This window comes from Schistosoma mansoni, chromosome 1 (genome assembly GCF_000237925.1).
Source record: "Schistosoma mansoni strain Puerto Rico chromosome 1, complete genome".
NCBI classification, from domain to species: Eukaryota; Metazoa; Platyhelminthes; class Trematoda; order Strigeidida; family Schistosomatidae; genus Schistosoma; species Schistosoma mansoni.
In genome coordinates this window covers 25,587,818-25,603,763 of record NC_031495.1, presented here as the reverse complement: position 1 = coordinate 25,603,763, position 15,946 = coordinate 25,587,818, and the positions used below count along the sequence as shown (strand labels likewise).

The window sequence follows — 15,946 nt, the reverse complement described above, 5'->3', positions numbered from 1 at the left end:
ACAAGAGATTCTTATTTGTTCCATCTTAGATGTTGACATAATTATAAATTTAGTTGGTTCAATTGAACTCTCCTTGAAATAGAATTACATGTTCAACTTTCCGAAGTGTTTAATTTTCTTTTACATTATTACAGATTATATAAACTGAATGATCAATGTAAAAAACATATTCAGAATTATGCTGAGCAACATTTTTTAAAATGGTATCATTTTGTGAAAGAAAGACAAAATATTAGTCAGGAAATCAAAGAAGATGCATTTGTTCAAGCCTTGTCTGCGCTAACAATTTTAAGCAACTTTAATATGAATGTAGATGATCAAATTAAAAAACTTAAAGTAGGTCTTAGCATGTTTTACGAGGAATAAGTTTATGATACAACTGAATAAAATGATACAATATCTAATTTTACAGTAATTAGTCCCTTTTAATAAATTTCGATAGTGCAATAAAAAGACGAAGATTATCAGAACTATGTGGTATATTAGCGCAATACATTTCGAACATGTACCAAAATGGTTGCAGAAACAAATAGAATCAAATGACTCGATAAGAGTAGAGGATAAATATCCATCATCCTCTATTGCCAAACATATAATCAAAACAGGCCATAAGATTGATCTTAACTCGGCTTTTGTGGTATTGTATAAAAGTGTGAAAGGGTGTATACTAAAGTTTATCGAAGCTTTAGCCACACGGAAATTCAAATCCCCTTTGTGTATTCAAAAACAGTTTGTTCTCACCTTAAACCTACCCTGTTACCATAAGCTTATTATCCAGAGTGTTTAGGTTTCCAATTGTTTTAACATTATTTTTATTATTATTATCCTTGTTTCCTCTTGCCCCCCCCCATTTCCAGTCTAGTTGACCTTTTATTTTTATATATAAATGTTTTTAACAGGTATATGTGTGGTCAGATTGTTTGAAATGTATTGCGCTGATATATCACATACTTCCGATAATCTTCATCTTCTTATTACACTATCAAAATTGATCTAATTTTGTTTGTTTTAACACATCATTGTGCCTATTAGTTTTATAACCTATTCAGGTGCGTTTGTGAAAAGTTTACATTTCGCTGTACAAGTTACGAAAGAACCCAATCAGAGACATCGTGGTAGCCGGCAATATGCAGCGAAAAGAATATACATTATTCAGATGTCGATTCCTGCACTGCTAACATCTAACTGGTGATCACTCAATATTTATTGTCAATATCGATCAAGAAATAAGAAACGGAAACTCGCTGAAATACTTTATGCTGAGCATTCTATATTATACCAAAAGTATAATATTGAATAAAGCTATCAATAATAATTTGTTAATTGTCGTTTACTATTAAAGTCATCTTGTAAAATGTTTTTATGAATTCATTTACTTCTCTTTATTGTTGCTTTCTTTTTTTGTGTAGAATGTATTTACGTCAGTTATTAAGCTTCAGGTAATTTTAAATTAATTTTGATTTTATTTAAACATCAATATCATAATAAATAAATTCTGATTTAATAGTTGAATTGATGAGTAAACTGAATCTAGACCACCATAGAAAACCTGGACTCATGATTTCAACTAAGACTTTTGATCCCGCCTCACGAGATTCGAACTCAGGACCTATCGGTCTCGCGCATGAACGTTTAAACTCAATTAACTCATGAATTTAACTATTAAATTGCTATAATATCCACAAAACCTTTCACTGATTAAATTCTGATAGTTTGTCAATGTATGTAAAAATATCTATTTAGGAATATTTATGGAGCTAAGTGATCAATTATGACTTCACTTAATTTTGAGGCAAAAGTCTTATTTGTACAAATAAGTAGTATTGCTTTAATTGTTTAAATAGCGATTTAATATTCAAGTCAATGTGTAAATATAGAATGAATTATAAATTTATTTAACACTAGAACCACATAAACTTATTTTCATTAGTCACTACCATGTTATAATTAATTTTACTGAATTTCTTTCTGTTTGTTTCGTGACGATACACTGATACATTTCAGCTGACTATTAATTAATAACTAATGAAGGTATGACTTGTACAGGTTAGTGAGGAATAATAAATTAGATTAAACATACATTGTGTGAACATAAGTTCTATTTAATTATAAACATTTAGAAAGTTATGATTTCATACTGAAAGTAACTTCTAAAACGAGATATGGATTAACAACCATACAATAAACAAGAAGATATAAAAGTAATATGTATAAAGAAAATATAATAATCATAAGGTGAACCAGTTTTTCACTATCATCGTTAATCCAAGACAGCTGGGTTCAATGCATGACACGTGAAACTATCATGATAAGAGACAAGATTGACCAGATGAAAAAATACAGGAAGAGAAATAGAATAACAATTCAGTACCTGAGAAATATAGTTTAAAAGAAGGAAACAAAATCTAAAAGCTAAAGTTAGGAATGAAATAGGAAAGAAATAGGTACATAGCGAATTTGATTACGTCAATGCGATCGATTAATTCATCTATTTATCTAGACAATTATCACATAAATAGCTCCAAAATTATTTATATATTAGTACATAAAGTTCTTTAACCGAATCGTTTTCTCAGCAAACTGTAAATACTTCCACTACTCAGAAATGAATACAAGTATATTCAATATTCACATGTAATTTATTTGTTGCGAAGGTCACTTGTTAAGATACAACTTTTTTCTTACATATAAGATTGTCTTGTCATCAAACATTCTTAGATAGTAAGTGATTGATTGACTATCTTAATCACTGATGTATTCAAAAAAGCGTATGGAAATTATCTTTGACTTATAATCTAAAATGTTTCTATTTCTGAAAGTATTAATAAATAAGGTTAAAATAAATTTATTTAGGAAACAGTTAAACAAAGCAATCAATTCGATATGAATAATTTAACTTCGAAGGATACAACAAGACAGGACAAATTGAACACCTCTAGATTATGTAAAATACTTGATATAATTTTTCAATTAGACGAAGTGTTTCAAGAAGGTAGAGCAGATGAACTAGATAAGATGCAACAAAACGAAATGAAACTTCAGACAAACGGATTAATCAAAGTTAACAAATGGAGACAAACAAACCGCAACAAAATGCCTGATGAAATTTTAAAGATAATAGGATCTTCATCATTTAAGGAGAAAGATGTTGGGTTGCACAAGTATTCAATTGAAGCTTTCTCAAAAGTTAAAACCGGTGATAAAACCGAAAAGTTTGATGAGAATATTGAATCGTTTGAATCTTCTAGAGACAAACTTACATGTAAAAATTTAGATACATCACAAAGTATACATATTGAAAGTGATGCTTTAGAAAACAATAAAATAAAAGCGTACTTGGTCGGACAACAACTCAGGTTATCAACTAGTAAAATAACTCCACAGGGTCAAACACAAATGAAAGAATTTCTATCAAATCCTAAAGAAGTTTTAGCAAAGCGAGTTCAAGAATTGCCAAAAGCACCCTTCCCGTCCTTAAGTTTGAAAAGTCTTGAGTTATCTTATGACGATTCAGTGAGACCAGCGAAAAATGGAGGGAACCTTGTAATGTTAAAGAGGTAAGCACTTGTTTTGATAGAGTACAGACTGAACCTTTGTTCGCAGTTCATAATAACTGATTACCCCATATGTTATCAGTTAAGAGCTGTGAATGAATCTAATATAAATCAATTATTTACTGTTGTCTGAATGTTTTTATTCAAAAATATCTATTTATGGACACAAAAATTTATGAAAAGTATTGTTTAACAGTTAGATGAAAGTCGCTGAAGGACCGAGTGTAAGTGGGACTGCTTTCAATTAATACGTGCTATAGCGAAAACATCAGTGAGTAAATCAGTGACTGGAAAACGACATAACAATGATAGGCGGACCAGTGAAAAGGTTGGAACGAAGAGAATTCAATGACAACTTTTTTTCTTTTTCTTAGGGATATTAGTTTTATAGTAAGTGATTCCAGGATTTCTCTGAATGCATTATTAAGGAAGATTTAAGTTTGTCATAGAATGCTTCATACTGACTCAGTACTGTTGTAAGGTCAGCAGTATAGGTAAGACTTCTCAGTTTAAAACCGATCAGTCAGGAATAACAGTAACTTAAGAAACAAACGCTATATTAGATACGATTCTAATTTACTGCGATAGGAAAACCCAACCCTTACACTGTAATGGGAGGTGTGGTTAAAAACAATAACAGGACTAAATGACTTGAGACTAATCGTACGTATTATATAATTGCAAGAATATTAACATTCATCATTGAGGAAGATCTTGATATCTTGCAAACTTAAAAGTGCGATATCCAGGACTGTTTCTAGGGATGGTGGTGTGTAGCTCAGGTGGATGATTTTGGTAGAGTTTTTTTCTCTGAGCTGGATGGTTTGGTCGTGAACCTTTCGTCCCTATTCTGGACGACATCATCAGCACAAACTTCAGGCAGAAACGAAGTGTTTGAATTTCCCTACATATGACTCATAGTTTGTTCTGTAGACCTCGATCTTGATTGAAATCAATTATAGTAGACAAGTGTCATCTGTCAACACTTTCCAAGTGGTTAACCCAAATAATGTGAACAAAGATGAATGAACAATAACAGTTAAATTTAATAAATCATTAATTTGTAGATCATAACTAATCGATTTTATCTCAGAAAGGTTAGGATATTTGTGTTTTTTATTTATTGTAGAAATACAATGGCTAATGAAACTACTAAAATGTTAATTAGTAGAAAAAACAGTCTCAATAAACAAAGGACATCAAAAAAAGAGGAAGTTAATGTAATTAAAGCTCAACACTTTACAAAATACAAAGAAAATCTGATGAATAATAGACAGCATCTTCCTAAAAGCACAGCAATTAATTTAACAAACAGCATAATAAATAAACCCTGTTTTGTAAAAGATAGTTTGACAAGTAGAAGTGAACAGTCTTTATTTGAAACAGCTTTGCTTACAAAATCAGGCCCAATAAACCGGGAATTATTTCCACTAACATCTGTACAGACACTACCTAAAATAAGGGAGTTAAGAAAGCAGGAAAACCTCAGTCGAACTCCATCGTTCACGAATTTGGTAATGAACTTTATGTATACAAAATCAAAACAAATTAAACGGCAAAATTCAGGATTTAATTTTTCAGTTGAAACGTTATATGAATTGCCTTCATTACATAATCAGGCGAAACAAGAAACGAGAAAAGTAGAGGTAAATAAAATGAACAGAACAAATGGACTTCGATATAAAAAACAAACTTTAGAAACTCCAAAAATTCAGATAGAGCCTTCACTGACTATCACGTCTCTTCCAAAAATAGGATCAATTTTGACAATACAACCAACTTCGTCCATTATTTCACGACCTGCTTATAAAGTAATTCAGCACAAACCCCATAAAATACAGAAAAAAGCAATAAGACCATCAGAAAATCCATCAGATACGGATATCAGGGACTTTGATTTGAATTTTGATACACAAAAAATTTTACAGAGGTTTGACAAAGCGCTGGAGGCAAACATTATTCCATCATATAAGCAAGAAGGTTTAATGCCAACACCGAAACTTCAAAAAGACAGGATATCAGCATTAAAACTATTGTATGAAATATACTGGGGGTCATCAGATGTTAACCAAGGAATACTGAAGCAGCCACATTGTGGACTAATGTTTAAACAAAAATTACTCATGGAATTAAGTAATTCACTGTCTATCAAAAGAAAACAACCTAAAAATGAGAAACCCTCTACTTTGCCAATGGTTAATATTCTAACAAAAAATGTATCTTATCAGATATCAACTTCAAAATCTATGACCAAGAAGCAAGAAAATTTTCTATTTGATAATATGAATGATTTGTGTAAAATTATTCATCATTCACAAGATAAACTATCACCTAAAGAATCGACAGGAATCAAAATTGATCATCAAAAAGCTTCAAACACAGTAGACTTGTAAGTTGTACTGATACAAATTAGTTGAAAAATCAATTGTGTAAATAATTTACTTCTATTTTTGGTAAACAAGGTAGATATAAACTCCGAAAAATACTTTAAAACTTACTGATTCTTATTTACTTTAGTTAATATCACTAATTCATGACTTGAAACTATACTGGAAGTTACCTGCTATTATAATTTCCAAAAAGATTTTATTTTAAAAGATTTCAGTATAAAAACAATCATATCTAATAATTTTATAATTGAATTCATGAGTCAATCGAAGCTAGACCGTCATGGAAAACCTGGGAGCACTGGATGGCCGTTTCGTCTTAGTGTGGGACTCCTTAGCAGTGTGAATCCACGATCCCACTCCAAGAGATCAGAACCCAGGACCTATCAGTGTTGTGCGCGAACGCTTAAACTCTAGACCACTGAGCTGGCATCCAACTGTGTTAATGTCTAACTTCAACCGATCCACGAAATGGAGCCACTGTCCACCATTGTCTTCAGTGAGTTACTATCTCACAACAGACCCGGTTGAACTCCACTCCAATTATATTTATTACTGTAAAACAGAATTGATGAGTTTTGCAATATGTCATAGTTACTTAAAAAAATCTGGTATATTTCATACACTTATTTCCTTTTTTTATTCCATGGAAGAAGGAATGAGAATAGTGTTTTAAGAAGAATAACATAGACTTATTTCATTTCAAAATTACAAATGAAGTTTGTTATATTTTTGTATAAATTAAGTTAGTTAGAAGTTAGTGTATGATTTATTCCTCAGTCATATTGAATGAGTAATTGGTGTAGAGTAGAGTATCGGACTCTTACTTAGTGACAGAATATTATTATATTTAGTTAAACCCACAAAACAATGACTTTACAATCCATTTACGAAACAACTTGTAGTCTTTTAAAAACAGGCAAGTGTGTTATTTTCATATTTGGAATCGAGTGAATACCCATGAAAAACATATTTAGATTTGTACAGATATTTATCACGAATACAGTTAGTATAACTCAATAAAGTAAGTAAAATCTCAATAAATATATGAATGGCAAAAGTCAAAATACAAATAAGGTAATTGGTAAAAAAAGTAATAACCATATGATAATGATTATTTAATCAACTAACACTGTATGTAGATTTTAAAGGAATATCAACCATTTCACTTTGCAAACATAAAACCTCACCCATTACTGTCATTCTAGCAAATGATAATAAATTAACAATCCATCAAAGAATAGATTGTGAAAAACTATATGAATAAATAATTTTCTGGTTAGCGATTTTTTAGCGAGTTGGTTTTCTACGGGATAAGGGTCGCTAACCCTATGCCCAACTCTCCTCCCTTATCCGGGCTTGGGACTGGCAGTAACTCTAGAAGAGCTACAGGCGGGGTTATGAATAAATAATACAAAATATAAAATACCGAAAATGTATAGTATATATAATGTAACAAATACTGTTAGAATCTAAACAAATTATAAATATTTAATAAGATGAATTCACTTGAATCTTCCGATTGATATTTAGGATTGCAATTAATCAGTCTCTTATTGGCATATGTACATACAGTGCGTATTGCCTCAATATTGCCTGGGTTTGAGTCCCAGAGTGAACATCAACTCTGAGATGCAGGCACATCCAGCTAACGAGTTCCAAATAGGACGAAACACTCGTCCTGGGTTCCACTCCTAGACACTATCCATCTTTCCTTATAATTTAAAAAGATGTTCTAGATGAATGTAATATTCAGAGTTTGTGATGTTGATTTTCCAATTCTTGTTAGCTTGTGTTTACTTATTATAATATCACTTAAATACTTTATTCAAATATTCCAAGTCTTTGGTTACTGCTCTAATGAACTTTTTACGAACTTTCTATGAAGCATGAGATGCGATTGTAATATCTTATCCAATCTTTCTTAACTCTATTCAGATTCTAAACACCTTTGTCACACTATACAGATATATGTTAACATTAACTTTGGTTCCGGTTTGTTGTTATAAAATCGTGATCAACTACTTGTGTAGTTGTGGTCTCTGGGCTGGATAGTTTAATCATGAAACTTTCGTTGCCTTTTCAGACAACATCATTAGCAAAAACTTAAGATGGACAACAATTTATTTAAGATAAATTAGAAGAGTTATACTACGACTAAATAAAAAAAGCAATTTATTGAGTTTCAATTTTACAAAAGTTTCAGTTCAAATGTATGAATGATCTCCAGTGCAAAATGCGATTCTATATGAAATATCAGATTTATTAAGCCCTTACAACCAACTTATCAGTTTGACCATAAGCCAACCTTAAATATTGATTCCCTATCCCAATAATAGGTATTTATAACGGTCTTTTAGTCTTAAAACTTGCACATCACAGCTTAACTAAACATGTGTTCTGATTTTCCAAATTTTTAAACATTTGTTTAGCCAACTAATTAGGTATATCAGCAGAGTAACGTAGTAACGAGGTTATGTAAGATGTTTAATTTATCATTGAGACTACATGTTAAAAACCCACACTGAGACACCGCACTGATTGATGTATGTTTCTCTCCACCCATCAGTCGGAGCAACGAGCCGAAACGACATTGGGATTCTTGCATGTCAAGTCAGTTATATTTGATATAGAACATAGCCAGAGTTCATGTTGTTAAAGTTTATATAAAGCGCAATACGGTTCATAAAATACTAAACAACAAGTGTGTTATTCAAGGAGAAATGTTGAGACAGAAGTTATATACATAATTTGGCTAAAAATCTAGAAACTGGAAGATGTTACCTATTACTAAAATGCACTGTAATAATAAAGTGTGAAAAACTATTGAAAATAACTATTAAGGTTATTTTACTTAATATTTTCTTGGTATTCTTTTAACTGAGAAAGAATGTACGGGTGTAATGGAAGAACGTATGAGGGGTCAAAAGCATTTCATGTAGATTCAGATAAGCATAAGATATCAGTTGAACGAGCTAATCTACTTAGAATAGAACCACATACCTGTCAACCTGTACTTGGAAAGTTTCACTGTCGTTATGAAGCACTGGCGAGAAAAAGATATCAGAATTTAGGCCTCTCAATTTCCAATCACATTACTCGGATGAATTTAATTGAAGAATTTATGCACAAACCAACTCAACAAAGAAGTAAGCGAAATAACTCCTGAAATTTTCCTTTATGTATGTGTGTGCAAATATATAATTTTATGGGCGTACATATTTCCACCTTGATACAGAATTTAGAAGTCACAAAAAGATGTGGACTAAGTTTAAGAATCCAGAGGTTACTTTTAAAGGCATTGTAAATATGGATTCACCAGTTGTCAGATGCTTGAGTAAAGTTGGTAGAATAAGTCTACATACGATTTCTAGCAATATTGTACTTTTTATGGCATCGATCTCCCAAATGGATACTATCCAGAAGTATAAAACGATAACAGACCCGATAAAACCAAATGAGACAAACGGGAATTCTGATCAGTTAATTTTAGACTGTTTGAAGCCAAAAGCGTAAGTGAACACTGGACTATTTTCTCAGTAGATGGAATATCAGGCTGACTAGTGAAATATATTTATATATGCAAGAACTGTCAAATCAGTTGGCCTGACAAATTAAGATCATATCTAAGGCACGAAAGCTAATGGGATATGGAAACTAAAACCAAGTCCTCATATCCACTCGCTAGTCAATTGAACCTTCAAAAGGCTTCGCGAGGAATGTAAATCTATAATTTAGAGACAAGAATTCACAAAGACCGTCGACTGAATTATTGGATGATTTCTTGATTATCAGTCAGTCAGTCAGCTACAATGTAGGACCAGGCACATATATGCATCGGTCCAAGTTGCCATACCTCGTTAGCACAACAAGATGAACACCGGATTCATAGAAGTAATTAATTTAGTGGTGGTAGTATATAAAGAAAGGTTGTATATAAGGATATAGTACAGGAAGGAAGAGAGATTATGGTACAACCTAGTTCCTTCTATCATACATCTTAAATGTTAAGACAGGTGATACATCACATACGGATCAATTTAGATTTCTTCCTCTCATTTTCGACAAAACAGAATGATGGTTAGCTAATCTAACTTTCAATCGTTGAGTTACAGCTTCAAACACAACTATACCTATTCTGATTTAGATAGGTGAAAAGTATCACCAGGCCTCACGTAGAAAAGTGCGACAAAGTCAAATGTACAGACGAGCTTGGTTGCTCAGTGGCATCAATTCCAGTCAACGGAAGGAAACACGTATCATGGAAGAAAAATCCGAATGTTAAAACAACAGTACTGTGTGAACAGTGTTTACGATACTGAGAAACTATCAAATTGTGGCCTATTGATATCGATCGTATAAAGATGACAATATTGCATGTAGTAGTCAAAGAACAATTCATTTTAGTTATTAGATATGTGCTGGGAAATAATGTATTATCAAATCAACCAGTGAAAGTATTTGCAAATAGGTTGGAAATGATAATGGAAAACACCCTGATTCTGCTTGGACTTGGTTTCACTAGCGTGACCTATCTTTGACTTCTGAAACATAATTCTAAGTGAGAGTTATTTTATGAGATTAAAAATGAAAGCTCTATTTTGTCAAACAAAACCAATCGATTAGGACAGATACGAATGAACATTAGGTCTGACAAACCCACTAAACACATACCTCTACATGGAGGTTTATGTGGAATGAAAGATATTAAATATCAAATAGAGAATTAACGTCTAGAACAGATAGTTGCCAAAATCAAAATGTATTTACACTTTGTCTTTCTAAGACGATGAAATATAGTTTCTCAAAACATTGGATAGCATATACCAAGACAATATCGATGCATAATTGAGCAATCAATGTATAAACTGTAAGTAGGTGGTTGACTAGAATGACATAGTAAGTAACAATAACGGACAGTTTTGTCAATTTATTGGAGTGAAAGAACAAGTCATTTCCCCAAAATAAAGTAAAGGAGAACAGACATATAATAAACGATATATTCACGTTTAGTTTGGTAATTAAAAGGTAAATCTATTGACGACAATAATTTGCAATTCTATACAACGATTCTTCTGCACACTGGTTTCTACAGTCTTAAAGACTCTACACAATGACCCTAAATATAGGGACTGGTGTGATTTCTGGAGTTGAACAGTCTAAAGGACCTTTCGTCGATTGTAAAATTATCTGCGCAAGATTATATATTAACGTTGACTGTGAGTATTCTCTCTGTATCAAGTCCTAAATTATTGTCAACTTGATAGATATTTATACGCATTTTGTTATTATAATTAGATTAAAGCATTAAAAACTATCATTACTATTATTATCGTATAAACATAAAACTTTACTCATTTTATTTAGCAAATCAAAGAATCTGTGGGTCAATCAGACAACGGTAAGTTTTATAACATAAATTATTTTATTTTTTCAAGGGAATATTTATTTGTTGATTTTCATTAACAAAAATAGTAACAAATAAAATAAAGACTGAGCTACAAATAAAAAAAAGTTTACAACCCCATTAGTAATTAAGGAAATAAAACAGTCAAAAAATATGGGCAGATGTTAAACTTTTCCGTTCTTTATTATTTTTTTTATTTGTCTAGCATCGAGTTAGGTGATTCTTGAAATTCAGTAGTACATAGTCCACAACTTTTAGTGGACTTGGATAACTGAAAATGGAAAAAAACATTGGAATATTAAAGTATTCAATATAAATATTCTCATTCCAAGCGTTGTGTGAAGAAAGAAATGTATTTATTGTTTCGAAATAAAAAGAGGTAATATGTAAATTATTTTATTGCCTAATATTTACCTACATATATATAGGGATTTTCAAGTCATTCATTTCTAAAGTAATCGCACTACTACATTATATCAATGAAACAGATAGTAAACAGAATTTACTAGGGCTCACTTGCAACACGTTAACACCACATACATAAATGAAGAATTACCGTCAAATTTACAGCACAATCAATTTGAAGTTGTGTTTAAACTGAAAAACCAGTATTTTGTGGGGACTATTTGATATGTCTAATACAATAACTAGCAATTTCATCTATTAGACTTGACATTATCTCAACAGAGTTCAATTACCAGTTCAATGAAGGATTAGCTTATATGATCCCATTTTTCTTTCTGATAAAAAAGTTATGGAACATACCTCGGTATCGCTATAATTAACTTGATGAAAACAACGTAACAAAGTAACTTTCATTTTTATTAGCAGTTCCTAAGATGACATTTAGAACTATAGCTCGTCAAGTTATACAGCGAAAGGAATACGATGTTTTTTCAGTTTATTTGTTTATTTATTTAAACGCATAAGTATTGGTACAAAGGGGCACTGAATACATATGCACCACACAGGTCACTTGATTTGTGTGTGGGCTATGATACTGCCCGAGTGCCCAGACCGAAGCAAGTGGTTTCCTTAGGGGGCCACACCCGGAGCCTTCGACCTAAAGTTCTGATCTCAAAGGCAGTGGAGCAACGTTAGGGGATGCAATCCCATGGTAGCCGGTGGCCAATAATTGGTTTATACGCCACTTGTTTCCTCAGGATCCTGGAGCCCGTGTGCACCATTGGTTTGGAATTAAGATTTTCCGACTCTCCTAGGTAGACCCCCTGTGCCCACCAACACGGTTAAAGTGCCGAACATTCGCTTTTTGTAAACAACACCCCCGCCGCGAGAAGGCAGTAATTAGGACTTCCCTGGAAGTGGTTGTATGCACGTGGCCATGTGAAAGCGTTTCAAATGGGAGAGCTGACTTTTTCCACTCTTGGTCGTACCAGGGCATTCGGTATCATGTTGCAAAACCCCAATTAAACTGTAGCAATAGTTTTTAGAAACGATAAAATATTAGACTTATATTTAGAAAATCGTTAGTCAACGTAGTAGCCGATTACTTGGACACAGATCCTCTCATGAAAATGACAGAGAAACTTAACTGATGGGTTGTTTTTAAAATTCCATTGACTTTGGGATCATATAACTACTCAGAAGCATCAAAACCACATATTATTCGAGTCAAAAAATTGCATAACACGTTCTTTATTAGATCTTGACAAATATGCGATTTCAGTGGTTTTCTGCCTTTTATTTATTGATTGTTCATAAACGACCGATTACTATGGACATATCGCTAAGATATATGTCTATTTGCTTAACCTGTCCGAATAAAGTTGGAAATTTCCATTTAATAACACACAATACACTAATCACGCTTACGGTTCCAGAGTACTTTTTCTCCCAACCAACCCTAATATATGTAATCTGTTCAAGGCTGTTCTTAAGCAACACTTTGACAGATAGTCTCGAATGCGCTAACACCACACGCTATAACTGAGGCTTTTAAAATACATTATAAGTAACTGATATACATAGTGTGAGGTTGGAACACTGGGTTATATTGTCATAAGGTGAATACACAGACCACTGTCTGAGTACTGAAGGGTACAGGATTGAAAAAAAGGTTCTGGTGCAGGTGATCTGATTGGCACAGCCTATTTATACAACCAAGTTATGTGGATAACAAAATAGTCCGCCTTTTATTACTGTCTCTACGACCCAATCAAGTAGTGATGGACCGATGTGTCCCAGTCATATGCAGCTAACTTTCATACCATACCTTTATATAAACTGACCACCTCTCGGCATTTTTATTTAGCCTCAGAGTTGGCAAATAATGTGCTATGTGGACGTTACTGACACATTGTTGTTTTGGTCATCAGAAAAATACTGTTAGCAGGTCACTACCTGTGAACCTGCGACAATGATTGGTTTGTAGCAGAACAAACAGATTACTTAAAAGTAATAATTTTCGCCTATCCAGATATCCAAGCACGTTTTTAAGAGAAGACAGCTAAAATGTATCTTGAGATAGATACACTACAATGGCCAAATACAATGCCTAACAATGAATTCGTTATCTGGTGGTTCAAGTAAACTTACGTTTTAGATTACCAGAATAAGCTTTTAAGTGTCAGTTGTGGTATATATTTGTTTGTTCAGTATTGAAAATCAAATACACAAGAGTGCGCTGTCATGACTTAAGAAAGGGGAAACGATAGCTGAAGTAAGGCATAAAAAGAATCAATGTACTAAACTATAAGTATTCTCGAAGCATTGTTCGTACGTGTTAGGACCAGTGGATTGGGCTTATTAAATGCAGTTCCAAAAAAATACGCGTTAGTCTTATATAATCTGAATTCAGACCGTTTTCTGAGCGCATAGTTCGTGTTCTTGTATTACCGTTTCAGCACTATATAGGACCAGTGGATTGGGCTTATTAAATGCAGTTCCAAAAAAATACGCGTTAGTCTTATATAATCTGAATTCAGACCGTTTTCTGAGCGCATAGTTCGTGTTCTTGTATTACCGTTTCAGCACTATATAAACTGAATAAAGTCTGAAAACGGATCAGTTAAAAACAAGACATAAATCCACGGGGTTATGACTGATAGATCTGAACCCCATAACTGTTTGTCAAGTAGATGATGTCTTAATAATGCTGAAAATTCATTGGCTACACACAAATATTACACATTTCTGTCTACCATTCATTAATATTCCACTTGTCGATATCAGCATTGTTTCAGTATTGTTGGTTTCCTCTTTTCTGTTAGGTGCGATGGAGTCAGATGGTGCATTGCAGCGCCAAATTCTTTATGTTTTAGATTATTTTTAGGAAATTGATCCGATGAACCTATACTTCTGTCTGGTTTCCACACTTAATACTAACCATTTTAGTACATATCCACCCCTTAGAGTTAGGTTAAATTAGAGTAGGTTAAATTTAACTGATATACTTTGAAGAAGCTCTAACTAATGTGATAACGATTCGAATACTGACGACAAAACGAGTGTGAATATTTAAAATTAGTCAGTCTGCACGGTGTACATCAAAATATAACTCACCTGCTCGATAAAAACAAGTAAGTTTTGGTTCCAGTAACTCATTTCTCATCTAACTTGAATTATTGTGTAAATCTCAGTTTTATTTTTAAAGAACCCTTTGAGCGAACCCATCAGATCAACTACAAATCCTTGGGAGGCTATTATCATAATATTGCACCGTCCACATTCGTAGTTTAGATGCTCATCATTTCAGTGATCAGTAAATAGTCATTGCTAATACATGGAATTCCTATTTCTCTTCCGATAGGGTCACATAAAATAGCTCACAGGTCGTTACGACATTTACACTAACAGATATGCCTTAAAGATAAAGTGAGCTACTTACGTTTTGTAGTTTCTCTGCCAGGGATCGAAATTCAATTACTGCATCATAAAGAGTTTGACGTAATCTCCTTAGTTCCTCTGAACGTCTACCCAATTCTAAATCCAGTTCTTGTGAATAGGAAGACAAATTCTCCATATAAGACCTTTTGAGAGGCAAAAGGTGAGCCCTGATATCTTTCTCAGGATCTCCAGAAGGTCGCCTATACCAATTTGTAAGGACATATTGAAGTAAGTTACCAGGATTTCGTGTGGTTTAGTGTTTTGTTAGCTTCTTCCAACAAGATTTCTTTGTTGTTTATGTCATACTGCGAGAGGACAGCTGAGCAGGCTTCGGATGAATTCTTCTGAAAGTCAGCCACGATATCTTGTACAATGTTGTTGAACCAAGTTGTATCTTTAGATCTGATATGGCTGCATTTATCTTCAACGTTCTCGCTAAAAAATAATAGCAACTTGAAAAAGCTTACAGAAAACATCTCCCCAACTTTTGAGTTATCTTTTGCAGGGCGATAGTGATTCTTTGTTCAGATGTCGATGTCATAGGGACGACGAACCTTAACGCTAGCGCCACAACCTAAGATATACACAATCGGTGCGAAAAAAGACGTTTTCACTTTGATAATCTTTCAAGGAATGAGAATGATGCTTGAAGATATCGTCAATAAATATCATGTTGGACAAAATTTAAATCACTCTCAGGAGCAATAACTCGAGAGTGCTTTTCTACATATTTTCAGTGACTATTATTTTCC

At 32.9% G+C, this 15,946-nt stretch overlaps 2 protein-coding genes across 2 annotated transcripts; one reads left to right on the top strand and one right to left on the bottom strand.

Moving 5' to 3' along the window:
• Window positions 1–303: 303 nt before the first annotated feature.
• Window positions 304–5,947, top strand: Smp_161830 (hypothetical protein; the record flags this gene model as incomplete). The annotated part of the gene is made up of 3 exons (XM_018793826.1): window positions 304–336; window positions 2,854–3,557; window positions 4,684–5,947. 3 exons carry the CDS (start codon window positions 304–306, stop codon window positions 5,945–5,947), a joined length of 2,001 nt encoding a protein of 666 aa, XP_018648299.1.
• Window positions 5,948–11,541: 5,594 nt separating this feature from the next.
• On the bottom strand, window positions 11,542–15,735 carry Smp_161820 (hypothetical protein; the record flags this gene model as incomplete). Its single annotated transcript, XM_018793825.1, has 4 exons — window positions 11,542–11,619; window positions 15,196–15,394; window positions 15,432–15,629; window positions 15,662–15,735. 4 exons carry the CDS (start codon window positions 15,733–15,735, stop codon window positions 11,542–11,544), a joined length of 549 nt encoding a protein of 182 aa, XP_018648298.1.
• Between the last annotated feature and the right edge of the window lie 211 nt (window positions 15,736–15,946).